The sequence below is a fragment of the Mustela nivalis genome (assembly GCF_964662115.1).
Source record: "Mustela nivalis genome assembly, chromosome: 8".
Lineage (NCBI taxonomy): Eukaryota > Metazoa > Chordata > Mammalia > Carnivora > Mustelidae > Mustela > Mustela nivalis.
The window spans coordinates 81154420-81181797 of NC_139027.1; the positions used below are offsets into that span (position 1 = coordinate 81154420).

Consider the following 27378-nt stretch of genomic DNA (forward strand, 5'->3'; position numbering starts at 1 on the left):
AATGAGAGACTCTAAGGTCCTAAGAGGATCTTTCAATCATTTCCATCCAACTCTCTAACCTCACATGTTAGAAAACTGAGGAGCAGAGAGGATAAGTGCTCGCTTAACGCCTTGTCCATCAGAGAAGAGGAACTCAGATCTCTGACTCCTAAACCAGACTTCTCCCTTTCTGAGACTTTCCTAAACACATTCCACCATTGCTTCCTTTGCTTGAATCAATTCCCACTGTTTACCACTACTTCCATCATTTATTTCCAGGTCCTCACTGACCCTGAGCCCTTAAGTTATATTCATGCAGTCCAGTTTCACAGATTTGCTACCCTCCTTGCCTTGCCTCATACTGAGGTTAAAAAAATCCTCACCAGTATTTTTGTGACAAAGAAAATACTAGGAAATAAGTAAAGTGATGTACAGGGGGTTGTCATTGATGACGTCTTGCATAATTGAGCTCCCCTTGGGATTTCTGTCACTGGGGGAGATAACTGGTGACGGGCGCACTGTACTCTGGAAAGATGCACACATATTCCACAGCCTACTGAACACATAAGCATCTAACCTGCCATTGGAGCTCTTGAAAGCCAAGGCTAGGCTGTTCCTTCCTTGATCTGATAGATAATCTGGATTCTGTTTTTTTTTTTTTTAAAGATTTTATTTATTTATTTGACAGAGAGAGATCACAAGTAGGCAGAGAGGCAGGCAGAGAGAGAGAGAGGAGGAAGCAGGCTCCCTGCTGAGCAGAGAGCCTGATGAGGGACTCGATCCCAGAACCCTGAGATCAAGACCTGAGCCGAAGGCAGCGGCCCAACCCACTTAGCCACCCAGGCGCCCCTCTGGCTTCTGTTTTTAACTCCACATTACCCATGCCTCAGCTTAGACTCCTGGTCCCACCTACCCTGTCTAGATTTATCTCTCAGGGTTCTCTGAATGAGTTATCTGACCCAGTGGGACAGTTTCCTCTTTTCCAACTTCACCATTGTCTAAGCAAGCTATCTTTTCCTCTAGGCTAAAATGCCAAATTAGCATTTATTTTCCAGATTATTATCTTGATTACCTTTTGGAGTGGGTCTGTGTTCTCAAATAGATTCTTAAGGTCAAGGGCCATGACTTAAGTCTACTTCCTGATATGTATTGCACATGACTTGTTATGGACTGAAAGTTTGTGTTCCCCATGTGTTGAAACCCTAAGCTTCAGTGTGGCTGAATTTGAAGATGGGGCCTCTAAAGAAATAATTAAAATTAAAATAACTAAAATTCAAAAGGTCATAAAGGTGGGGCCCTGATAGAATGGGGTAGGTGTCCTTGGAAGATGAGATACCAGATGGCTTTTTCCCCTCCTCTCTCTATACTGGCACTGAGGAAAACCCATGTGAGGGCAATAGTGAGAAGGTGGCCACCTGCAAGCCAGGGAGACAGCTTTCACTAGAAACCAAATCAGCTGGAACACTGATCTTGGATTTCTAGCCTCCAGAACTGCAAGAAAATAAATCTGTTATTTAAGCCACATAGTCTATGGGATTTTATTACGGCAGTCTGAGCTAACATAGAGCTGTTGATTGAGAAAATGGTCCTTACCCTTGGATCTCAAGCAGAGTTACAAGCTGGACAGGTGTCACTGGTTCTGCGTGAAAAGTTAACTAACTTCCCAGAGAGTCCAAAACAAAACCCTCCTTTGTCACACCACTCAACAGCTCATATCCTTTCCTCTGTGCCTGACAGTATCCTCCCACATATGAACAAAGCTCTGGGCCACAAGCAAATCTTTTACCCCCTTGTCTACACTTACTCTGGCATCCCATCAGATGCTGAGTCTTAAGAGTGCCTACTGCCTAAAGACCTTGTATCTCCTTTCTCCAGGCCTCCAGGCCTGATTCCTCTGGCCTGTGCTCTTGAGATGGCCTCTTCATGGCTCTTCTAACCTCTAATCTTCATCTCGTAGACAGAAGAGGAAACAGAGGCACAAAATTTAAACATGTTCAAGGGTGCACAACTGATAGTAGAATTAGGTTCAAACCTAGTTCAGTTTTGCCCCAAATCTAGCCTACTTTCCACTAGGCCCTTTTAACATTCTATACAGCCAGAATTTAAAATGTTCTGCCTTTAACTATAGATACTTTTGAGACTGTCTTAAAACCATTATCAAATTGTGAGTTCTTTGAGAGTAGGTGGCTTCACCTTCCTTATATCTAGGGCAATGACTAAGTCAGTGCCTTGTACTGGGTAAGGCACTTCAAGAAAATGTCCTAAATTGAAAATAAGAACTGTCACAATGGTGACATGGGCAAGAGAAGTTTAGGAGAGATTTAGAGAAAGCTTGTAGGAGAAAGAAGAGTTGGTTTCTGAGTTGAGCTTGAGGTAACAGAGAATCTGGCCAGGCAGAGAAGAAAAGGGTGGTGTGAGTTGGGCCTCAATATCATGAGTGAACCTGTGGTGGGAGAGTGGCTTGGTGGGGGAAGTAGGGACTGCATTTCTGCATTGGGTTCAGTTGTGCACACCAAGTACGTCAATTAACTTCTTTAAACACTGGTTTCTTAATGTGTAAAGTGTGAAAAATAAGAGTTCCTATCATTTGGGGTTAATGCGAAGAATAATGAGATAGGGGCACCTGGGCAGCTCAGTGGGTTAAGCCTCTGCCTTCGGCTCAGGTCCTTATTCTGCGGTCCTGGGATCAAGCCCCACCTCGGACTCTCTGCTTAGTGGGGAAACTGCTTCCCACTCTCTCTCTACCTGCCTATCTGCCTACTTGTGATCTCTCTCGAATAAATAAATAAAATCTTAAAACAAAAAGAATAATGAGATAATGTACATAAAGAACTTAGCACATTGTTTGGACCTAATATGTGTTATCTATTATCAGTAATAAATACTATTAAAATACTATTAGTAGTAATATGGTCTGAAATTTCAAATGCTCAACAATCTAGCTCTCTGAGTAAATAATTTACACCAGATAATGCCATTGCTGTAACTACATTAAAAAACAAAATCGTTTAAAAGTACTATTAAATTCATAGCAACATGTTGGTTACTATGATTTTCCTAATCAAAGGATTCCAGGATTCCCTTACGAGGGATTCTCATAGCTGAAAATCTTGAAAACCAAACTGTTGAGAGGCAGGAGACTGGTAAACATATTCTGGGTAAAAGACTAACTTGGCTGAATCAGAGTCTTGGATTTTCGGAGTAGGCTGACCTAGTGAGAATCCCTGTTCTACTTCCAGGCTGTGCTTTTAAGGCATTTAGGCACATTCCTTATCTTCCAGTACTTGGGTCTCCTTATCCTTAAAATGTGGGAACTAATACACAAGGGCCACAAGACAGGTTAAACTGGGTACTGTACATAAAGAAGAACTGGTAGATGATAATGACGGTGATGTTTGTGAAGCCTAATTGTGAAGAGTCTTAGATTTTCATCCTGTAAGGCTCTTGCTCTCCAAGTGTGATCCTTTTAACAGCAACCTTACCCATCATCTGACAACTTGTTAGAAATGCATATTCTCAGGCCTATCCCAGACCTGATGAACTCTGGAGGTGGGGTCAGCAATTAGTGCTTTTACCATCCCTTCTGGTGATTCTGATGCACTTCGATTTGAGAACCTGCTATGAGGTAATAGGGAGCCATTGAAAGTTTTTTTTTTTTTTTTTTTTACAGTGGACCGATGTGATAAAAATGACTATTGTGCACAGGCAATATATTCCCATTTAACAGGATCAAATCACCTAACTACAAGCTTCCAAAGTGGCTGGCATAAGCCTGTTCGTTGATCCTTAATGACCTCTAGGCACAAAACCGAGGGGCTAGCGCTTAGGGCTCCAAACACAGTGCTCACCTACTGAGTGAGGTTAAGAAAGGCAGCGCAAGGCAATTACAGGTGCTGGTTTGGGTACTGTTTCCAAGAAAGCCTTGGGACCCGGCGGCCAGGTGATGCTCAACAAATTCCTCACCTACAAGCCTGCCACAAACGTAGCCTGCAAGATAGAAAAAGAAAACCGTGTAGGGAAACCGGAAATGAGGGTCTTAGGGGTACAGAATCTGGTAGTGGAGGAAGGGGATGGGATACGCGGGGGTGAGGAGAAAGGGAGGCCCTTCGTCGCTGGGGGTGGCTACACCCCATCCGCGTCCCTTTAGAGCCCCGGCGCGGTCGGCCGGCGGGGCGGGACGCAGCCCCTCCCGGAGACAAGGGTCCCTCCGCCTCCGTGCGTTTGCGGCCAGGGTCCAGGTCACTTCTGCTCCCTTTATTGTTAGTGAGAGATGGGACGTTTCCTCACCCTCGGCACCTCACCGGGGACGCCCCGGTCCGTCTCATCCCTGCTCTGGCTCTCCCGCGAGCGCCCCGTCTGCCGGCCGCGGTTCGCGGTGCCCGCCGGCCGGCCATTGTTCGGGCCCCACCCCTGCTGAATATTCACGCCGCACGGGCTGCTCGCCCCGCGCCCTCCCCAGCTGGGTTCGGTCTGGGAGTGCGTTTCCGCTCGATTTTCCTGCCGGGGAAGGAGAGGGGGAGCTGTTTTCTCTCTCCTCAGAATATATTTTCGGTGTCCCGTTTCTACTCCTCCCTCGCCGCCGCCGCCGCCGCCGCCCCCTCCCTCCCCGCCTCCCTCTCCGCCTCCGCCCCCGCCTCCCGGGTTATCTTTGTCTCGCTGCCTCGCGCTCACTCGCTCAACTCTCGGCGGCGCCGCGGCCCCACGCTCCGGGCCCGTCCTCCAGGCGCGCGGCGCGGGGCGCGGGCGCCGGGGCCTGAGGCGGCGGGCGACGCCCGGGGGCCTGACGGCCGCCCCGCGCCATGGTGTGAGCGCCGCTGCCGCCGCTCCGCGCACGCTCCGTCTGCTCTCCGCGCGCGGCCCGGGCCGGCCGAGAGCAGCGACCAGCCCGCCGCCGCCGCCGCCGCCGCCGCCGCCGCCGCCGCCGCCCCCGGCCTCGCGAGGCGGAGCCCCGGCCGCCCGCTCCCTCGTGAGGAGACGCCGTCGGCGGCCTGGCCTGTGAAGGAAATAAATAGAGAAACAGATCTATTTATTGGTACTATTTTGTTTGGTGGCAAAAAGGGAAAATGGCGAACGACTCCCCTGCAAAAAGTCTGGTGGACATCGACCTCTCCTCCCTGCGGGTGAGTGGCCACGACGGGCCCCGCCGCGGGCGCGCCGGGAGCGGGGAGCCGGGGCCGCGCCCTGGCCCGCCGGGCGCTCGGGCGCCGCCCCGGGCAGAGCCTCGGGCGCGGCGGCCCCTTTGTCTGCCTGCGTCGGCGTGTGCGGGGCGGCGGGGCGCGACCCTCCGCCGACTCCCCCACCTCGCCGCGCCCCGCGCCCCACGAGCCCCGAGCGCGGGGCGCGGCCTTCGGGCGCTGTGGGACCGCGCGAGACGAAGCCCGCCCCGTTTGCAGTCGCCTTTTCTTTCCAACTGCCCCGCTGTATTTATTCATTGTTGTGCTGCTTTTAAATTCTAACCCCTCCCCTCCTCTTCTCTAGGATCCTGCTGGGATTTTTGAGCTGGTGGAAGTGGTTGGAAATGGCACCTATGGACAAGTCTATAAGGTCGGTGTGAGCCGCCGTCTTTGTTTCCCGTGGCACGTTGAAACTTCTTGTTGGGGAACGAGGAGAAGGTTGATAAACACGCTGCTGACTGGAGGCCACGCCGCTTGGCCAAAGTTGGGAGAGGGGTTTCGCCTTGTAGTCCCTCTGTTTTTAAACAGGAGTTTATATGCAGGCTGGCCTTCGAAGACCTCACATTTCCTGGCCTTGAGATAAGGCAATAAGCTACATTCTTTGGCGTGCACTTTCCTAAGTAAAATGGGAAAACATTTTTCATAAAGCAATCTTAACTCTTTCGTTTTCCCCAATTCCGGCCTTCTGAGTTTGTGTGTGTTAATTAAAATTCAGTATAGACAGGCCTGGCCTGTGATTATACCAAACCACTGTCTTGGTCTTCTTGAAAATGGTCATCGTGTTGCTTCGTTTTAATGTCTGCCAGGTGCTCAAGGTGAGGAGTTAGGTGTTACCTGGGACTGCTTCCTAATAACTATCATACATGATGCTGATGGATACGTACATATTTTGGGGAAGCAGGGAGGGGTGTGTGTTTGGGCAGCAGGAGCAGGAAGAATTACAGCATGAGGATTATAAAATCTGAATTCCAGGAATAACCTGTTTGACAGGTGTGTAATTGAAACAGAGATGAGGGAGAGCAAGGAGTCAAGAGGATGCCCAGATTTCACACCCACCCCAGGCCTGTCTCTTTTTTAACAACCCCCCCCCCCCCCACCACCGGTAAATGAAACTAACAAATCTGGAGACTATGAGTCTGCTCAGTAGCTGACACCTGATGTGACTAACAGTGCTTTTCATTCTATTCAGAGCACATTATAGAGCTTCTGAAAGAGCTGTAGGTAATGGAGGCGCAGGCCTTGCAAATTTGAAACAGAATGTTAAATTTCCCCTGTCCTGATTTATTTCTTATTGCTGAATGCTTTCAGAAAGTAATCTGCACTGGGGGTGTTTTCTGGCTGTTCGAATGGGTACAAGGAGCTAGAAAAAAAAATGTTATGAAGCAGGGCTTTGTGGTTCACCATGAAGAATTGTCATTGTCTCATTAAAAATGGAGGGAGGGGGTTGGAAACTGACTGTAGACATTTTCTTAGGCCAAATTAAGTGTGGATCCTATTGTCTCTTTTATGCTTAATGAATAGGGTTTATCTATCCCTTGAACGACTCTCCCCAGCCCCAACTTCCCCTGGCCTGGGCTGTGTACTGGGCTGTGTACCGGCCTGCGGTCGGAACTTGAGTCAGTATTCTTAGGTGATCTCAAGTGAATTAGCATGTGTTTTGTTGGTTAACTGTTGGGGCTGTGGCCAGATTTTTGAATTTGAAAGAAAGCCCTGTTAACTCAGCCTGCTGGGCTCGACAGAATTTGGAAGCCTTTGGAAAATTTTGGAAAAGATTGTGTTGCAACTCACTGAATGGCCTGGTAACTGGCTTTAAGGTATTCTCCCTAGCCCCAATGTTTGTTTAAGCACCAGTCGGTTTTTTTCTAACCCAGTTTTTCTGGCCAGATCTAAGTGGTGAGTGTACTCTTCCAAGTGAGTTAGCCAAAGCTTGTTTTTGACCTGGTTACACAGTAGTTGGATTGTTTGTATCTTCCACCGTCAGCATGGATGGGTGGGAAGGGGAGTGAAGTGAGCTAGAATCCAACAGTCCATTTTTAAACCGTAAGAAGAAAGAATGAAACCTGAATGAGCTTTAAGTGGCTTTAAGAGGTTATGGTAACAGTTTAGGCAGGATCATTGTTAAATTTTTCCCCCTCTTCATTTCCTTTGGTTCCATCCTCTCCTTCCCCCAAGCTTTTGAAATAGATTTGCTGAGCGGTGCAGTTGGGAAGCATTTGGGATACTGGCAGTGACACAACTCTCTGACTACAAAGTCTGTACAGTTGAGAAGAAATTCTCAAATTATGCAAACCTAACAAATTAAGAAATCTGTGCAAATGTGGCATACACACACAAAATAGTGCCCGAGATTTTGCTCACCAGCAGTTCTGTTTTATTTGGAAAGATCAAGCATATACAAGGAGAGAGGGTAGATCACCCAATTTAACAGTTAATCAGAACATGACTGATCTGGTTTCATCTATAGCCTTTCTCCATTAGTATTTTAAGGTTAAAGCCTAGATACCATTTTACCCATAAATACTTCAGATTGTATCATTTTTGTTTTTTAGATAATCACAGTGCCATTCTGACCCCTAAAAAGTTAATTCCGTAGCATCAAATATTAAGTCTTAAGGTTTTCCTAATTTTTCATAGACGCATTCTTACTATCAACAATATTTATGAACTGATACTGGAAAGTTCAGTCTTGGTAGTTGGTAGAAATAGGAGAAGCAGTTAATATCTGCATTTGCATCTTTCTTTCAATATCTAATTTCTAAAATGATTTATATTATGCAGAGGAGTTTATTTGGGATTTGTTGGTGTGATTTGCCTGTGGTGGTTTTGGGATTAGATTATTAATGCTAGTATCTGTTTATAAATACTAAACATCCACTAGTGTGAATAGCATCTGAGTTGGGAAAATATTTGTGATAACTTGTGTATAAGGAAGCTTTTTTTCTTAATGTAAATTCAGGTAAAATACTTTCAAGCTGAATAACCTGTAGCCCTAATTTGATTCATTGCTATATCTTTTATTTTCTGTTTTTTGCTATAAACTTTTTATTTTTTAGTCATTGTGGTGGCTTATTTTGAGAATGCTGTATTTCTGTGAGGCAAATGAGTAAAAAGAGGGAGTTTCTGGGTTTTGTTATGAAAGTGGCTTTTTGGGGGAGTGGTTTATAATTTTCTCTGTGACAAAATTGGTAAATCATCTGGGTATAGTTGAACAGTATATAACTATCTGAAAAAATAGTGAAACACAGAGTATGTCCTAGTTAGAGAAATTTATTTTTTGCATTAGGTTTCTGAACGATCACTGAGAAGCATACTCATAAATCGAAACTTAGAAAAATACTGTGAATTTCAGTTTACAGGGTTTCATGCAGAATAAAATCTGTTTATAAAAAAGTGTTTATAAGATGATCTTGTGCATGTTAAGTATATCAATTATTTTCATCAAAGGGGGACAGTGACTATTTAAAAAACAAAACCACAAAAAATAAGATCTGTTTTTGTGTTATACTGAGTTTTATTATTTTTAATATTTACTTGACCGTTTTTGTTTTTTCTTGGAGTTACGGTTACCCTGTTATTTTGTATTTTGTGAGCATACAGTGACTGGTGTTCTAAATGTCTTGACTAGGAGAAGGAAAATCCTACATCTGGAAAGGTACTGCAGGTAGTGAGAGGGGAAGTTAGGGAGTTTAGAATCAGCAGGTGCAATGTCTGGGATCAGGTCTTGCTCAGAGGAATGATGACAGCCTTTTTGGAGGGTTGAGCATCTTGACCTTGTCTGATCTTGTCTTTGGAGGAAAGGTAGGCTGTAAACCTTGGAAGTTGAGGAGGAGAGTATTCTGGGCCCAAAGATGGTAAGCAGAAGCCACATTGAGAGGTTACTGCTATTTAGCCATTTAGGGCATGGTGCTAAGGCTGTCCCCCTCATTTACTGAAGAAAGGGGGGAGAGGTGTGTGTGACAGAAAGGCTGAGGGTGACCTTTTTGTGAATGACAGGAGGTGTAAGGAGTAGTGGGCATCTGAGGAGAGATTATTTGCTCATGAGTTAAGGAGAGCTGTCATTCTATGAGAGGTCATCGAAAATTTTGTTGGGTTTGGAGACCTCTGGGAGTAAGAAACCTGATTAGGTGATATTAGGGAAAGGAGCAGGTAAGATGGTTGGCCTAGGACAATGGTCCAGAAGAGAAGATGTAAAGGCTGGGACAGGGTAGTAGCAGTGGCAGTAGAGAGGAAGAGTGTTGGGCTGGATTCTTGGGCATTCTGCTTTGGCCTAGGTCAACCTGCTGAAATCAGTCATTCTCTGCAGGTTTTGGTGTGGCCCTTTAAATGGGTACACTGTTTGCCCATTGGATTAGGAGGAGCCTTGGGATCTGTGAAAGTGCTAAAATTACTTTCGATTGCTCAGCAATAAAGTGCTGTATAAATTGTGTGGCTTTTTAAAAATCATTAGTCTAACATTTTGGATCAAACACTTAAAACTTTTGTGAGGGTCTTCTCTAAATGTTACCCCTTAAGTGTAGGATATCTTTTTAACTGGAGGTAAAGACATCCAGGGGGGCAAAATGCATTTTGAGGAACTAAATGTTTTCATTAGAAGGAGGATTGAATTGCCACTGAGAGGCATGTACAGACTTGTTCTGAAACATAGGGCTTCTTCATGCTGGAAGAATTCTGGACTTGGGTAAGGTGGGAGGAAGCCAACCCCCTTGAACATGTATTGGTGTGTAGCTCTCCTAAAAGTTATCAGCCCCAAATTTCCAAAACTTTTCTATTAAATAAAATCACAAAATAAAAGCATAACAGAAAATTCAGCCACCAGGTAAAATCCTACTCATGGTGGTTTTAGAATTTCTTATTGCTCGAAACTTTTAAATAAATGTTCATTTGCATATCTGCAAACTTGTAGTTCTGCCTTTTTTTTTTTTTTAAAGATTTTATTTATTTATTTGACAGAGAGAGTGAGCACAGGCAGATAAGAGTGACAGGCAGAGGCAGAGGGAGAATCAGGCTCCCTGCTGAGCAAGGAGGCTGATGTGGGACTCGATCCCAGTAGGCTGGGATCATGACCTGAGCCGAAGGCAGCTGCTTAACCAACTGAGCCACCAGGCGTCCCCTGCCTTTTTTTCTTAACCAGTTTTGGATATATGTATATTTCTACATATTGAGATAATTCCAAAGTATTATCTGTGGGCACTTTTGGTGCAATGTGTGTGTTTATAGATTTTGTGGGCTGAGACTAGCAGGGCAAAGACTTTGAAATAATGCATCCCTGAGCAGGTGTTCTAGTATATGTGCTGCCGAAGCGAGCACCCTGAACAGGTGTTCTAATAAGCCAAGGAATAATCATCTAAGGAGTTTTATTCCCAGGGAACTAAAAATATTATAAACTGGAGATGGATGCTTTAACATTAATTTCATCCGTGGTCTTTTCTTTTCTTTTCTTTATTAGTAAATACTTGGTCATCTGGTTTTGGTCATCTGGTTGTGAACAGGTGCTTAAGCCAAGAGATTACCTACTCTTTAGGGCATCAGATGTTTTCCATCTCTTGAGTTGTTTTAAGTTTATGATGCCTGTGCTTCTCATCATTAGTATTAGTGCTTTCAGTTTTCTATATTTAATCATTTTTAAAAATTGTTAGACAGCAATAGGATATTCATTTTTTACTTTGTTTTATTTTATTTTTCCCCTCACCCCTAACAAAAGGATATTTAAATAACTGCACAAGTGTACTGCTTTCAGACCCACTTTGTCCAGACACTGAAGCACAGCTGTTGACCAGAGGGCAGCCCTAATATGTGATAACCTGCAAGGCTCACTCTCCGTTGTATATATGGCTCTATTACGGATATTGTACCCAAGTGCAGACCCCATGACTGTTGACTGTATTCGAGGCAAGGGCTTATTCCACGGTAAGTTTTTAAAAATCAAAGTTCTTATTCGAATCTCTGATAATTTGGGGGCACCTGGGTGGCTCAGTGGGTTAAAACCCCTGCCCTGTCGGCTCAGGTCAGGATCCCAGGGTCCTGGGATCCAGCACTCCCCCCCCCCCCCCATAGGCCCATAGGCTCTCTGCTCAGCAGGGAGCCTGCTTCCCTTTCTCTCTCTCTGCCTGCCTCTCTGCCTACTTGTGATCTCTGTCTGTCAAATAAATAAATTTAAAAAATTAAGAAAAAAAAATTTCTGATAATTTTAAGGGTGGAAACAGCTTTAGGTCACCATCTTACCTTGTGAAATCAGTGCTTTAAACACTTTCACAGAGGGGTGCCTGGGTGGCTCTGGGTTAAGGCCTCTGCCTTCAGCTCAGGTCGTGATCTTGGGGTTCTGGGATCCAGCACCGTGTTGGGCTCTGCTTGGTGGGGAGCCTGCTGCCCCCCCCCACCTCCCTGCGTACTTGTGATCTCTGTCTGTCAAATAAATAAACAAATAATTTTAAAAAAATTTTCACAGGTAGTGAGTGATCGCAGATCATCTGATTAACTACTTGCAAGTAATTGCTTTGAGTAGTTACCTCAAACAGATTTTACATGAATTCAAGTTGGTTTCTTATAATACTAGCCTGAATTTCCAGTGTTTAAGTATTAAAATATATTTAATATATAATTTGGGACCAATTTATGATCAAGGGTAGAGATTTCCAAGTGTCTATTTAGCTTTTGGAAGATTTCCTCAGCAGTTACTTGGCTTTCATAACATGATCACACCAGAGTTGAATCAAGATAAATATTTTGGACATAAGGAGGGATGGCTAGGAGGAGAACAGAGAAACCCAGGTGATGTATTGCCAGTGACCAGTGTGGCATCCATATGCTCTTAGGTTTTATAGTGCTATATGACTGTTCACTGGACAGAATATGATACTCTGTTAGGAAGCTGGGTTCCGTAATAAAAGTCCACTGGCTATTCAGAAGAGAAGTGATGTGGGAGGCACTGAGTTGGGAGGCAGTTTTTTCTATAAGTTTCAGAAGAAAGGACAGATTGATAAGTTTTAGGATTTTTTGGAAACCCTGACATCTGTGTGGCATTATGAGGAACTTAGAACTAGGTTGGGGAGACAAGATGCAAAACGACTAACCATGCAGGGCTAGTTTCATGCCACTTCCAGTTCTCACTGTGTTCTTGAGTAAGCTGGGTCTTGGACACTGTTCAGCATGTTGGGTATATGTACAGTTGAGAACGAAACAGGCAGTTTGCTTACCCTCAAGGAACTCAGGAAGGGCAGGGGGATGGACACAAAATGCTAAGCATGTAATATCCACTGTAAATCCAGTAGTCTCCGTTTCCCCAGTTCCTCCGCCCAGCATACTTGAATTCAGACACAGTATATGCACTTGCTATGCACTTGCGCATGAACTGGCTCAGACTTCAAGTGCCCTATTTCAGCCTCAGAGGGCTTCTTTGTCCCTTAAAATACAGTACAAACAAATTACTAGAAAAGTGAAAGAAAGTAGACACACAGAATACCAGCTTCAGTCTTTTTATTATTAGATTGAAAAGCCATAATACTACATTGTTAAATTGCTATAAAAGTTTTTACAATTTTTCTCAGTTCCTGAAATTATCTCCTTGTGTACCGGTAGTCAGCAGACCACACTTTGAGGAGCACTGAACTGGCAGGATTGATTCTGCACTCGGGTTCTTTGTGAGCCATTGGGCTGATCTCTTGCATCAGTAAGCTGGAGAATTGGGACCATTGTCCAATCCTAGCAGGTGTTCTCCTGCCCTGGAGAAGGAGGGAGCCCAGAGCACGTGCTGCCTGCAGCTTGGTGCTTAATTTGCCTTTCAGCCCTGGGCGTTGTAACTATCTCAGATAGGGCCTGATGCTGACAAATTATCCTATTAAATTTAAATAATGAAGAAAACCCCCACACTTTTACATTATGACTTAAAAAGTTTACTTTTATTTTATGATAAATAGGGCTTTAAGAACCCATCAAAGTTATGAATGCATGTGGTTGCAGCTGAATAATACTGAAGTTCTATCAGACCTTGGAGTTTTCCTATTCCCAAGAGGACATCTATTTTCATTTTTTAGTTGCCATCACTGAAATTTACTTCTGTATTTTTAAATTATTTACTCATGTGGCTCTTGATTTATCAGTGTTAAGCGTTTCTTGACTTCTTGTAATAGTAGTTAAAGTTGTTGAACTATGGATTTTGAACTTCTGAGTAGTTGAAGATAAGCTCTTAAACTCACCTCTTCCCTTAAATGAGTACGTATATCATAATTTTGGGTTAAGATGATAATTGTTTATATTATCGTGACTATGTAAATACCATTTATTTCTGAGCCACACAGTCTAATAAGATTATATTTCCTTTTTAAAACATCCCTTCCCCTTTACATTGACACACTTTTTTTTCACTTGTTTAGTTTTTTGTATCACTGTGATTACTTTCTTCCCCAAATGCCCTAAGAGATACATCAAATGCCCAGCAAAGTTAAGCCTTTGTCAACAGTTTTTTCCAACACTTAAATATGTAGGATGATTTTTTGTTTCAGATAACCTATTGATTCCACTTTTTTTTTTTCCTCCCGGGGGTACACCAGAGCTGGCGAGGTATGGTTGCCCCTTAGACCTGGTACAAAACTATTCCCTTGGATCATTTCTGTTTCCTAGATATGAGAGTCTTTTTGGATTTGCTACCTTATTTTCTTGAAGCACATCCTCTAGTAGCTTAATAAGAAAGGGTGCATGGCCTGTAAAAGTTTTAAGTCCTTGGATGGCTGAAAATGTCTTTATTTTTCTTTTGCATTGTATTTTTATGTAATCTGATAGAAAATATTCTAGGTTAAACATCCATTTTTCCCTTGGAATTTTAAGACATTCCTCTTTTGTTTGAATGTGATCTGTTTTAAACTTCTTTAGAGAAGCTTTTAGGATTTTCTATTTATTTTTGGTGCTGTTAGATTTTGAGTATCCTTCATTGTCATTCAGTATCCTGAGTACTTAATGAATTCTTTATATCTGAAGATGTCCTTTTTTTCCCTTGGAAGTATTTTTTTTTTTTTTTTAAAGATTTTATTTATTTATTTGACAGAGAGAAATCACAAGTAGATGGAGAGGCAGGCAGAGAGAGAGAGAGAGGGAAGCAGGCTCCCTGCCAAGCAGAGAGCCTGATGCGGGACTCGATCCCAGGACCCTGAGATCATGACCTGAGCCGAAGGCAGCGGCTTAACCCACTGAGCCACCCAGGTGCCCCCTTGGAAGTATTTTTGTTCTCCCCTCCAACTTCTCTGTTTTCTCCTTCTGGAAGTTCTCTTAGTTACCTCTTCAATTTATTTTCTTCTCTTCTCTACTTTTTTTGGGCAGGGGTGGTTCTTTTTGCTCTTTTATTGTGCTATGTCTTTGACTTACACATTTCAGTATTTCTCTTGGGCTTTTAACTTTATCATATTTTTAATTTATATGAGCAGCCCTCTTTCATATCTTTTTTTGGTTTTTAACTGCATGTAATCTCTTGAGGATATATGTCATCTATCGGAAGGTATTGAGTATAGGTTTTTTTGGTAGGTTGGTTTTGTTGTGTTCTTGTGCTTCTCAATTTTTTTCCAGATTTTATTTTTCCTGTTTATTTTGGTCTCTGTTTAATGCTAAAGATTTTCCTCAAGTGCCCGGATATTCGTAACTGTTTATATTTAAGAGTAAGGCACTAGAAGTGAATTGGATACTCAGTGTGTATGGGCAGGTGGCTGTTGATTGGTAGTACTTCAGTGTAGGTAGGGCAGGTGGGGATCAGTATGTTCTCATGGATGGGGAACCCCACTTCTTAACACCAGTAGATCTTTTCCTTGGGGTCAGTTTCTTTAAGAAGAACACTCAGAGGCCTGGCCTTGCCTAGGGTGGCCTATCCATTTGTTTATTGGAGTTCTGGGATTCAGGGTGTAGGAATGAGGCTGGAGCTTTTGCAGTCTAATACCTTAACTTTTCAAGCCTGTGTCCAGCACTATGTCTCACATCCTCTCATCTGGAGCATTTGTACTTCGGTTTCTTCAGAGACTAAACCTCAGGTTTCTTACAGATACGGTGTGATGTGAAATAGTCACCAGACTGTGAGATTGAGAAAGAGGTTCTGGGGCATTCAGTCACTAAACCAGTGCTGTGGATTTTAGCCATATACTTTATACTTCGTGGTATCAGTTGCTTCCAAATGATCTTCTCAGGGCTCTATGGGGGCATATTGTCTCACTGGGTGTCCCGAAGCAGGCACTTCAGTTGTAGTGTTTTCCTCTTTGCGAAGTGAATTACCTCTCCTTCCATTTTTAGTTGTCAAAACCTGATAGAAATGATTTCTGCTGTCATCTCTTCCCCTTTATCTCTTTATTCTTCTGTTTACTTTATTGTCATTTTCATGGGAATTAAGTCTTAAGACTCATGTGGTCAGTCCACCAGGTTAGAAGTTAACTAGTCATTGTATCTTTGATTTTAAACTTATCTTTGATTTTATTTATTTATTTATGTATTTATTTGACAGAGAGACACACAGCGAGAGAGGGAACACAAGCAGGGGGAGTGGGAGAGGGAGGAGCAGGCTTCTGGTGGAGCAGGGAGCCTGGTGCGGGGTTCTATCCCAGTATCCTGGGATCATGACCTGAGCCAAAGGTAGATGCCCAGCAGACTGAGCCACCCAGGTGCCCCACTTACTTTTGATTTTAAACCTGTATTTTACTGAGGCATTTGCTACTTTCCCTCCAGAACAACAACAGCAGCAACAACAATATTGAAAACAGTGTCTTAGTGTATGACCTCTGGACTGATAACTTGATTTGGGAGATGCCAGCCCAGGGAGATGATGATGAGGGAAAGTGAGCAAAGTACAGAGCAGTGTACTATTACATGTATCATGGGGCTTGCTGCTGCTTGAGTAAGTTTTGAAGAGAAATGAGTTTGTTCAGTGGGTTTGTTTGGGTTTTTTTTTAAAGCTTTTTTGAAGTACATTTTAATGTGTCATGAAATTCACCCATTTCAAGCTTACATTTCAGTAGTTTTTAGTAAATTTGTGTGGTGGTGCAACTATAACCATAGGTCAGTATTAGGATACTTTCATATCCCAGCAGGATTCCTCATACACATTTACAGTTAATCCCTATTGTAGCTCAGAGCCCCATCAACCACTTACCTATTTTCTGCCTCTATAAATTTGCCTTTTTTTGAACATTTCATATAAATGGAATCATACATTGTATAGTCTCTGAAGTCTGTTTACTTTTACTTTGCATAATGCTCTTGAGGTTCATCCATGCTGCTACATATGGTAATTTGTTCCTTTTTATTGCTGAATAGTTTTCCACTATGTGGACGATGCTGTGTTTTGTCTGTCTGTTCACCAGTTGATGGGTCTTGTTGGGGTTTCTAGTTTCTGGCTGTTGTGAGTATTGCATTCAGCTGGTGTTTTGGCCTGGCACTCTGGACTTGTTCAGAAGAGCTGTGCAATGGGATTGCACCTTGGAGCTTTATGTAGAATGGGGTAGGGATTTACCTGCCTGGGTCTTCCCATTTCTCAGCAATATAGCCAAATACCTCCTATGACCCTGTGTGTCTGTCTGCTTCCCTGAAGCCTGTAACTTCCCCACTCTCATTATTAGTCATCCCTGGGTTTAAGTCATTTCTTTAAACATGAGTACAGTTTCTTATCTCTGTAAAGACAAGCTGTTCACTATCAGTGAGGTCATTGGTAACAAGAACCAGGCTAAACCAGTTTTTCCTTCTCACTGTTTTTTGGGGGGATTCCAATGTGCAATAGCCAGCCCATTTGCCATGTGATACTAAAGACAGGAGTGTTCTTTTATACTGGGCAGGAGCTATTGACTCACCATGATTTAAAAAACAAAACAAAACAGAATCTATTATCCTTGGCCAGAGGATGTATACCAAGTTAAACATAAGTGATTTGTTATGGGGGAATATGAGTAATCATGTGATTTGTTTCAAGTGTACCTTTTAGAGTAGTTTTCTCATTTTTATTCTGAATACTTTTATGATATCTTCTATTAAAATTAAATTTAATAATGTATACTTTTTGGAAATTCTTATGCTTAGAGCTTTCATTCTTATCTGATTATGATAGTAACAGAATACTGTTGACTACCAGACCCTTCCCCACTCTTCCCATCAGTGTTCTGAGACTCTCTGTACGTAACGGCTATGTAGTTTTATGATTATTCTGTTTTGAGATCTCAGGTTAGAGACTGAATATTACCTGAGTCAGGGCTGTACATCCCAGGGACATACAGTTTATTATTAGGGATCCCAGGTTAGGCTCTGAGTATTACCTCAGGTTGAGGATGTGCATTCAAATGACGCACAGTTCATTCATCTGCTAGGGCATGCCTTAATTCCAGGGTCTTTCCTCTTTGAACTTTGCATATTGGAGCATTTCTCTTCTCTCTATATACATACAGTCTTTCATCTATTCTCGTTGCTCCTTCCCTTAATTATTTTTTACCCTTCAGTGATTTGAGGGCTCAGTATCTGTTTGTGTTTCATTGCCTATAGATAATTTTGAGCCTGCTTTGCTAGTCATGATTCCTTTCAGTCATTCATTACTGAAGTACTTAACGCATAGAGGGTATGTGCCAGGTACCATGTGGGGCTTGCTCACTGCTAACAGTGAGCAAGGAGAGCAGTTAGTCAGCTTATGTTCTTGTAGAGCACATGGCGGGCAAGCAGTTTTAAGAGGATGATCTTGCAGATGGGAGAAGAGCAGGGCCTATGGGAGTATATAGCTAAGCTGGATCTGACAAAGTAGATATGGTTATATATACAATGAAACTTTTGATTTAAATTCAGATTCTCTGGGTGCGGCATAGATGGGTGAGGAGCAAAGAACAGTGGGCTTGTTTTGCCATGGAGCTTATGATTCATCATCTTGGTTAATAAAACTTTGAATCAAGATAGGAAGGGTGTGTTTCATTGATCATGGTAATTGCTGGCCCCTTTTAGTTTGCCTTGAGCCACCTGTCTCTTGGGAGGCCTTGTATCATATATCTGTATATCTGCTGCTGTTTTTGGTTTTCGTTATTGTTTTGCATCTCCTGTATCAGTTAGGCGTTATTAGCTTATCCGTTTAACACCCTCAACATCCTTGGAAGAGAGGTAGGATGGAGAGGGAGCTCACATCAGACCTCAAAGTGTCCTGTGAGCAGCATCTGGAATAATACCCAGAATATTTGGTGAATGGATGGCAGAGTAGGCCACATTGTGCCTTATACCATACACGTAGGAAAGATTACTTTATTCAGCTCCTGGTCCTCCCCTTGATCTTAGGGCTGGAAGCAACCTCTGTAAAATAGGAATGATGGTGTGCAGCTTTGTGATAATTCACATAGTTTTAAGCAACTTTCTGGAGTTCGGGTTATACAAGGAAATTATTTAAAGGATGAAATTTTGCATTTCTTATCAAGTGTTACATATTTGCTTTTTGATAATGTAAACAAAAAATAATTTTCTTTTTCAGAGCATCCTGAGTAAAATGGTTTTGTGGGCTTTTTTGAAAATAATTTAGTATCAAGTGAAATATTTCTAACCTTTCTCTAATGATACTGAAAAAAAGGACTTTTTAATTACTGATGTTAACTGCCAAGGTGTGAAATTCTTTATATTTTATTTAAGCAAGGCCTCAGTCATCAAACCCAAGATTAAATTAGACATTTTATTAGTTTCCTATTCAGTTAGCTGAAAATATATATTCCTTTTTTATTTATTATATGAAAAAGGTGATTTAAAATCCTAAATTTTATATGTATTTTTTTTTCCTTGAGCTTTAGTTTTTGTCTCTTTCATTTTTTTTTTTTTTTCTGGCTTTCTGTACTGAGGACTTGATCTCATTGGTAGCTTGTCTTTTTCCCTTTTTGCTGCTTTCTTTTGGAATAATTGAGTGTTTTATGATTCCATTTCCTGGTTTATTAGCTATAACTTCTATTTGTATTGTTTTATAGGTTACTTTAAGGTTTGTAGTGCACACTTCTCAGCTATCACAGTTTACTTTCAAGTGATAGGTACTTCATTATAGTGTAGGAACATTATAGTAGTATCACTTTCATTCTCCTTTCTGGTTGCGTAGTACTTTTATTACACATTTTACTTTTATATATGTTACAAGTCTTAAAATAGGTTTGTGTTTTTTTTTTTTTTTTTTTTTAATAGTCAGCTGTCTTTTAAAAATACATAAATAGTAAGAATAAAACCCTTATACTTGTACCCAGGTGGTTAGCATTTCTGGTACTCTTCATTCCTTGTGTAGATCCATATTTCTCTCTGGTAACATTTTCCTTCTGTCTAAAGGATGATTTTTTTTTTTAATTTTATTTATTTTTTTTGTAGTACAGGTTTGTTGGTGATGAATTCTTTCAGGTTTGTTTGTCTGAAAACTTTTGGAAGACATTTTTACTCTATATAGAATTCTAGGTTGCTCTTTTTATTTTTTTTTTCCCTCTTTCAGTATTTGAGAAATGTTACTCCATAGTCTACTCACTTTCATTGTTTCTATAGAAAAATCTGCTGTCCCTATTGTGTTCCTTTGTGAATATATTATACATGTCATTTTTTCCCCTGATTTCTAAGATTTTTCCTTTTACCCCTGGTTTTGAGCAGTTTGATTGTGATGTGTCTTGGTGTATGTACTTCACATTTCTCGTGGTTGTGGTTTGTGAATTTCTTAGATCAGTGGGTTTGGAGGTTTCATCACATTTGGAAAATCTTTGTCTAGTGTTTGTTCAATTTTGTTTTGTTTTGTTTTCCACCTCCCTTCTCTCTTCTTTGGTTTGGGAACTCCCATTACATGTTTACTAGTCCACTTGAAATTGTGTCACAGCTCACTGATGCATTTTCTTTTTTCCCTTTTGGGCTTCATTTTGGCTAGTTTCTTCTGTTGTGCTGTTAAGTTTTCTTCTTCAATGTTGATTCTGCCATTAATTCCATCCAGTGTATTTTTCATCTCAGACTTGGTATTTTTCATCTTGAGAAGATTTGGGTCTTTAAAAAATATTTTCTAGGTCGCTATTTAACTTTTCAAATATGTGGAATACAGTTATAATACCTTTTTAAATATCCTAATCTGTAATTCTAATATCTATGCCAGTATTGAATTAGTTTCAATAGATTTTTTTTTTTCATTTTCGTTATGTGTTTCTGTCTGATAACCTTTGGGTGGATGCCAGACATTATAAATTTTACCCTGTTGGGTGCTGGTATTTTTGTATTCCTATAAGGTATCCTTGAGCTCTTCCCTGGGAGTGCATTTAAATTACATGGAAATAATTTGGTCCTTTTGTGTCTTGCTTTTAGGATTTTTGTTAAGGAGCTCTGGAACAGTGGTTGGTCTAGTGCTAATTATGCTCCACTGCTTAGGCAAGACCTTTCTGATACTCTGCTTAATTCCCCATGATATATGAGTTTTTCAATTTATTAGTGGAACAGGTACTTTTCCCATCACTGTGTGAGCACCTGCATTGTTCCTTTTGATCCTTTTTTTTTAAAAATTTTTTATTTTTTATAAACATATATTTTTATCCCCAGAGGTACAGGTCTGTGAATCACCAGGTTTACACACTTCACAGCACTCACCAAAGCACATACCCTCCCCAATGTCCATAATCCCACCCCCTTCTCCCAAACCCCCTCCCTCCAGCAACCCTCAGTTTGTTTTGTGAGATTAAGAGTCACTTATGGTTTGTCTCCCTCCCAATTCCATTTTGTTTCATTGATTCTTCTTCTACCCACATAAGCCCCCATGTTGCATCACCACTTCCTCATAACTTTTGATCCTTTTGAAACTTTTTTTTTCCCTCCCAGCCTTGGGTAGTTTTCTTAAGATCAGATTCTGTTGATTTTAACTTGGCTGAATATGTAGGGATCCCTCTGTAGAGCTTGGGAGTTCTCTCTCTCTCTCTCTCTCTCTTTTTTTTTTTTTTTTTGTGCAGCTCTTTTCTCTGGTACCCTCACCTGGAACTCTAGGTGCCTTAGTCTACCTAGACTCCATGCTCCTTCTCCTCAACTAAGGCAGTCTGCTGGGCTCTGCTTGGGTTTCCCCTTCTTGTGCCATGCCCTAAACTTTGTAAAGGGAGTAAATCCAGGCAGTCCTGTGGCTCACCTCATTTGTTTTCTATCTCTCAGGGCTCACTGTCCTTCATTGCTTCATATCTAGTTTCTTGAAAACCAAAATTTTCATGAATTTTGTATGGTTTTTGTTTTTTTGTTTGTTTTCAATAGAAAGGTAATTCTCTCTGCTGTTAACTCCATCTTGACCAGAAGTGGAAGTCCAGTGATAGAGCTAGTCTGTCTGTCTATTCACTATTAATTCCTTACGAGACATCAGCAACATGGCCAACTGTGGAAACAACTCTTCTCCCTTTTCTGATGGGTGTAGTGGTGCATAGGAGGGGGACAACATTGAATATTGGAATTTATTTATTTATTTACTTACTTACTTTATTATTTTATTATTTTTTATTTTATTTGTTTATTATACACAGAGAGAGAGACAACAAAAGAGGGAACACAATCAGGGGGAGTGGGAGAGGGAAAAACAGGCTCCCTGCTCAGCAGGAGTCTTGATCCTGAGCTGAAGGCAGATGCTCAATTTACTGAGCCACCCAGGTGTCCCTGAACATTGGGTTTTAAAAACACAATTTTTAAAAAAGAAGTATATTGAGATACAGTTCACATACCATTTAATTCACCCATTTAAAGTGTACAATTTAGTAGCTTTTAGCATATACACAGGGTTGTGTGATCATAGCCACATTTTTGAACACATTCACCACTTTAAAAAGAAACCATAGTCCTCACTTCCCTCACATGCCATAGGTTACCACTAATTATTTTCTGTCTTTATGGATTTAGTTATTTTAGACATTTCATATAAATGGAAAGTAAACAGTATGTGTTTTGTGATTGGCTTAATTCACTTGGCATATTTTCAAGGTTCATCAGTGTTATATGCGTTGGTACTTCATTTCTTTTTATTGCAGAGTAATATTCCATTGTATAAATATACTACATTTTATCTCTTAATCAGTTGATGGGCATGTGGATTATTTTTACTTTTGGGCTTTTAGGAATAATGCTGCTGTGAACATTTTTGTACAGATTTTTGTGTAGACTTTTTATTTCTCTTGGGTATATATCTGGGAGTGGAATTACTTGGTCCTATGAACTGTTTAAACTTTAGAGGACCTGCTACACTATTTTCCTAAGCAACTGTAATATTTTATATTTCCACCAGCAGTGTTTAAAGGTTTCAGTTTCTTCATTTCCTTTCCAATACTTGTAATTATCTGTGTTTTTGTTTGTAGCCATTGTAGTGATACCTCATTTTGGTGGTTTAATTTTTTTTTTTAATTTTGATTTATTTTTATTTATTTCTTTTCAGTGTAACAATTCATTGTTTATGCACAACACCAAGTGCTCCATGCAATACGTGCCCTCCATAATACCCACCACCTGGCTCCCCCAACCTCCCACCCCTGCCCCTTCAATATCCTCAGATTGTTTTTCAGAGTCCATAGTCTCTCATGGTTCATCTCCCTCTCCGATTTCCCTCACCTCCCTTCTCCTCTCCATCTCCCATTGTCCTCCATGTTATTTGTTATGCTCCACAAGTAAGTGAAACCATATGATAATTGACTCTCTCTGCTTGACTTATTTCACTCAGCAAAATCTCTTCCAGTCCCATCCACGTTGATACAAAAGTTGGGTATTCATCCTTTCTGATGGAGGTAGAATACTCCATAGGGTATATGGACCACATCTTCCTTATCCATTTGTTACTCTGGTGGTTTTAATGTACATTTCTCTGATGAGTAAGGATATACGGGATCTTTTCATGTGCTTGTTCACCATGTGAATTTCTTCTTTGGAGAAATGGTTATTCAGATCCTTTGCACATTTTAAAATTGTGTTATTATTATTATTTTAATATTTAAGTTTTTAGTGTTTTTTAAATGTATTCTGGGTAAAAGTCCTTTGACAGATATATGGCTTGCAGAATTTTCCTCCCATTTTTTTGGGTTGACTTTTTCCTTTCTTGATGTTCTCCTTTGAAGCACAATAGTTCTTAATTTTGAGTAAGTCCAATTTGTCTTTTTTTTTGCTTGTGCTTTTGGTGTCATATCTTAAGAAACCACTGCTTAAGCCAAGGTTATGAAGATTTACTTTTGTATTTTCTTTTAAGCTTTATAGTTTTAGCTCTTATATTTTCATTCTTTGATCTGTTTTGAATTGATTTTTGTACATGTTGAGAAGCAGGGATACAATTTAATTCATTTGCATGAATGTCCGGTTATGCCAGCACCATTTGTTGAAAGGACTGTTCTTTTCCCATTCGTTTTTTTTGGTACCCTTCCTGAAAACTGGTTGGCTTTAATTGGAGGGTTTCTGAACTCTTTGAAATTTCTGGACTCTTATTTCTATTCTATTGATCTCTTTGTTTATCCTATACTAGTACCACACTGTCTTGATTACTATAGCTTTGTAGTAAGTTTTGAATTTGGGAAGTGAATCCTCCAGCTTTGCTCTTCAAACATACCTATTGATTTTGCTAACTTTTTACTAATCACTGACCTGTAGCACATACTTGGAAGGAGGAACCTTTTTTCATGATTGCCAAACATTTTGTGAATTGGAACTTACTCCTGTCATGATTAAAAACTTTAATGTTTTGCAGACTAAGATCTGTTCATACATATGTCTATTATCATACAGATAGTAGGATTCCGTACTCCAAAACGTTTTTATTTGTAAGAGAGCATATAGAGATGCTCCTGAATCGTCTTACTTCTGCAAATGCATTGAGGAATAATCTGATGATGATTCTTACAGAATCTTAATGACCCTATAAATTAAATACTATATAGCACAAAAGAGGAAAAAATAAAAAATCTAAGGAACCAAGTCAAGATATCTAGATGTAAAATCTACCTAGATTATCTTATCATTTCTTACAAAAATTTCACTGTAAAAAGTTTATTCCAGAATATATACACATTATATACCTAGGTAACATACCTATCATTTATTAGGAAAATATAGGGAAATAGTGTTTCTTAAGAAAGACTTGGGTCCTGAACCACTAAGAAATAGTAGTTTGCCTTGAACTTCAGTGATTGATTAATCAGAAATTTCTGTGAAACCAAAATCTTTTATTATGCTTAAAATATTTCACCTAAGAAGAAAAATATGTGTTGCTAACCAGATATTCCAGTATGACAATGATAAATGGAAAAGTTCTTATCGCCCATCACCCTGTCCCACCAAAAGTAACAAATACTCAAGGAGCTTTCCATTTCAGTTGTAGTCCTGAAACTCAACTGACCTTGTGGTAAGAGCAAGTTGTTTAATATCTTTAAGAACCTCCCTCATACAATACAGGTAAGTGTCAGGTCCAAGCCAGAGCATTCCTTCACGCAACAGTGGTGACTTTAAGGCACTTTGGATATCTGATAGTGCTGTATAAATGCTGAATTATCAAGTCTTGTCGGGTGTAATTTAACATTAATTATTATTATACTCTCAAAACATGGTTTCCATTTAACTTTTTCAACTGCTTGTTTATAAATATTAGCAAAAGAGGAAGTACCCAGAACACAGATTTCATCCGGGCAACCTGTTCAGACTAAATAACAGGGAAGGAAGATTTTGCTAAAATACACTTCCTCTGCTTGTGTAGAAACCTTTGTTGAGAAATGATCTTTAACTCTGAGAAAATTATGCCATCTCTGTGCAACGTATTTATAGTTAAGAAAGCACACCCTCTCCCCTAGAAAGTATAGGAAATGTGTTCTGTAGCTGTCTTACAACTAATCATAAGGGCTCATCTTTGCTTTCATCAGCAAACTATGGGAAAACCATCCTTCTGTGAAGTTCAACACTGGTATCAACCAAGCCCTAATAAAAATGGGAATTAAAACTCCTTTTTTGAACATTTGCGGAATTCATTTGAACATTCTGGTAATTACTTCCATGTGTGCTCATTGTTGGTGAGGGCTGGAGGGAGGCTTGAAGTTATTTAGTTCAAACTTTGGTAAAAAAATGGATCTAAAAGGTACCTGGGGGTCTTAGTTGTTTAAGTGTCTGCCTTCAGCTCAGGTCACGATCCCGGAGTTCTGGGATCTAGACTTGCATCAGACTCCCTGCTCTGTGGGAAGCCTGTTCTCCCTCTTCCACTCCCGCTGCTTGTATTCCCTCTCTTGCTGTGTCTTTCTCTGTCAAAAATAATAAATAAATAAATGAAATCCTTAAAAAAAATGGTTTTAAGATTTATTCTAAAGAGGCTGTAGAGGTTACAGATCCATTAGTCACAGAAATGGGATGGAAACCTAACTTCTTGTTAAAAATAAATTCAGAAAATTGCTTGCCACCTAACATTTCTTCCATGAATTCCTCAATAATTTTTCATTTTTCAGGGAATGTGGTAAAAATATGAGGCCATAAGAACTACAAGAACAGATGTATGTGAACACCATACCTGTGTTTGCTTGAGCTGCCATAGCAAAATACCACAGATTGGGTGGCCTAAACAATAGAAATTTATTTTTTCACAGTTTTAGTGTCTAGAAGTCTATGAACAAGGTGTCCATAGGTTTGGTTTCTCCTGAGGCCTTTTGCCTAGGTTTGCAGATGGCTGCCATATTGCTGTGTTCTCATACGGTCTCTCTGTGTGTGTGCATTCCTGGTGTCACTTTGTGTCCAAATTTCCTCGTCTTGTAAGGCTACCAGTTGACTCTTAATAGCCCCATTTTAACCTCATCACCTCTTGAAAGGTTTGGTCTCTAAATACAGCCACATTCTGAGGCGTGATGATGTTGGGGGGAAGGGATTAGGGCTTCAACATACAAGTTTTGGGGGTGGAGTGGGGGGTGACACAATTCAGTTCATAACAATACTATAATGTGTTTTTTTTTCCACAGTAAAGACACAAAAAACAAATGATGTAAAGTAGTAATGTTTTATTAACTAGTAAATAAGACTTTGATTTTTATAAGCTAAAATTCCATGTGGTCTTCTCAGATACACATATAGCGTATTTATTAAACACAGAAATACTACAGAGACTCTATTCTAGATGGTGGAGGTACAGATTAGCAAAAAGAGAATCTGTGTTTTCATGGGTTTAAGAAGACAAAAAATATATCAGGTGGTGATAAATGAATGCCTTTTTCAGTTGGCCTTTGCTGGGTAACAAACTGTTCCCAAAACGTGGTGGCTTAAAGCAACCATCATTTTATTTGCTTGTGATTCTGTGGGTCAGTGCTTTGGACTGGGGCCAGGCTCTGCATGGTATTCTTTGGCTGGTCTCCCTTAGGGCCCCTCAGGTTACCTGTCAGCTCACCAGGAGCTAGCTGCACAGTGAAGATGGGCTGGCAAACATTATAAGTACCCTGTTGTTTTCTTTGATCACTGTTTTCTCTGTCATGTCTCACTTATGTCTCTTCTTCCATTCTTCAATAGGGAATATTAAAAAGGTTTTGGATATTGTGGAAGATTCCATTTTGGGGACTCGAGATGGAGATATAATGCTGACCTTTTAAAATATAATCGTTTTATTGTTTTCTAAAGATTTTAAGTAATCTCTACACCCATCATGGAGCTTGAATTCACAACCTGAGATCCAGAATTGCATGCTGTACCTACTGAGTCAGCGAAGCACCCCTAAAATATCTTTAGTTTACGAAAAATGCTTCATCGCCTTTAATTGCAGTGTTACCATATGTCCTATTTTACAGTAGGAGTTAGGATTTTTCATCCATTTACTTGGATAGGCTGACAATAGCAAAATGATAAGTCAAAGTTTGCTTTGGGTTTAGGTGTTCAAATGCCTCAATTCCTGTATGGCAATGCTAGACCTGCTTTTCTTAGCTCAACAGGAAGTAGAGTAGGGCTTGGACCAGAGGAAGTCATGCATACCCAGCTTGCAGTTTGTGGGCTTCTCACTGTTGGTTAGGAGAGTAAGTGAAGTTTATTTCCTTCCCAAAAATGTTGATTATGAAGAGGAAATGAGATCTGTCTACAGGTAAACTGACCAGATTGTCTCTGCTGCTTATGTGTTAGAAGATAGAATTTGAAGATGAGTTCCAGTTCTTAGGACAAATAAACAGTGGAAATGAGGCTGAAGTGTCTGAATTATGTTAACTCTTATTTTGTGTGTGTGTGTGTGTGTAGAGAAAAGAACAAACTCCTGGCATGAATTATTGGTTACTTCTAAAATTCATAGCTTTCTCTCACTAGAGGA

General features: G+C 40.6%; 1 protein-coding gene across 50 annotated transcripts in view; it reads left to right on the plus strand.

Annotated features, from left to right (window-relative positions):
- The first annotated feature begins 4652 nt into the window (after window positions 1–4652).
- The window catches only part of MAP4K4 (mitogen-activated protein kinase kinase kinase kinase 4), a 195561-nt gene continuing 172835 nt past the window's right edge, over window positions 4653–27378 (plus strand). For 42 of the 50 annotated variants that reach the window (XM_082747131.1, XM_082747086.1, XM_082747108.1 and 39 more), the window contains exons 1-2: window positions 4820–5099; window positions 5458–5523. In XM_082747131.1, the coding sequence (XP_082603257.1) occupies window positions 5043–5099; window positions 5458–5523 (123 nt within the window). In that variant the 5' untranslated portion in view covers window positions 4820–5042. Of the gene's footprint in view, window positions 5100–5457; window positions 5524–27378 lie in introns of all 50 variants that reach the window. The other 8 variants (XM_082747093.1, XM_082747096.1, XM_082747104.1 and 5 more) reach the window with 7 other exon arrangements.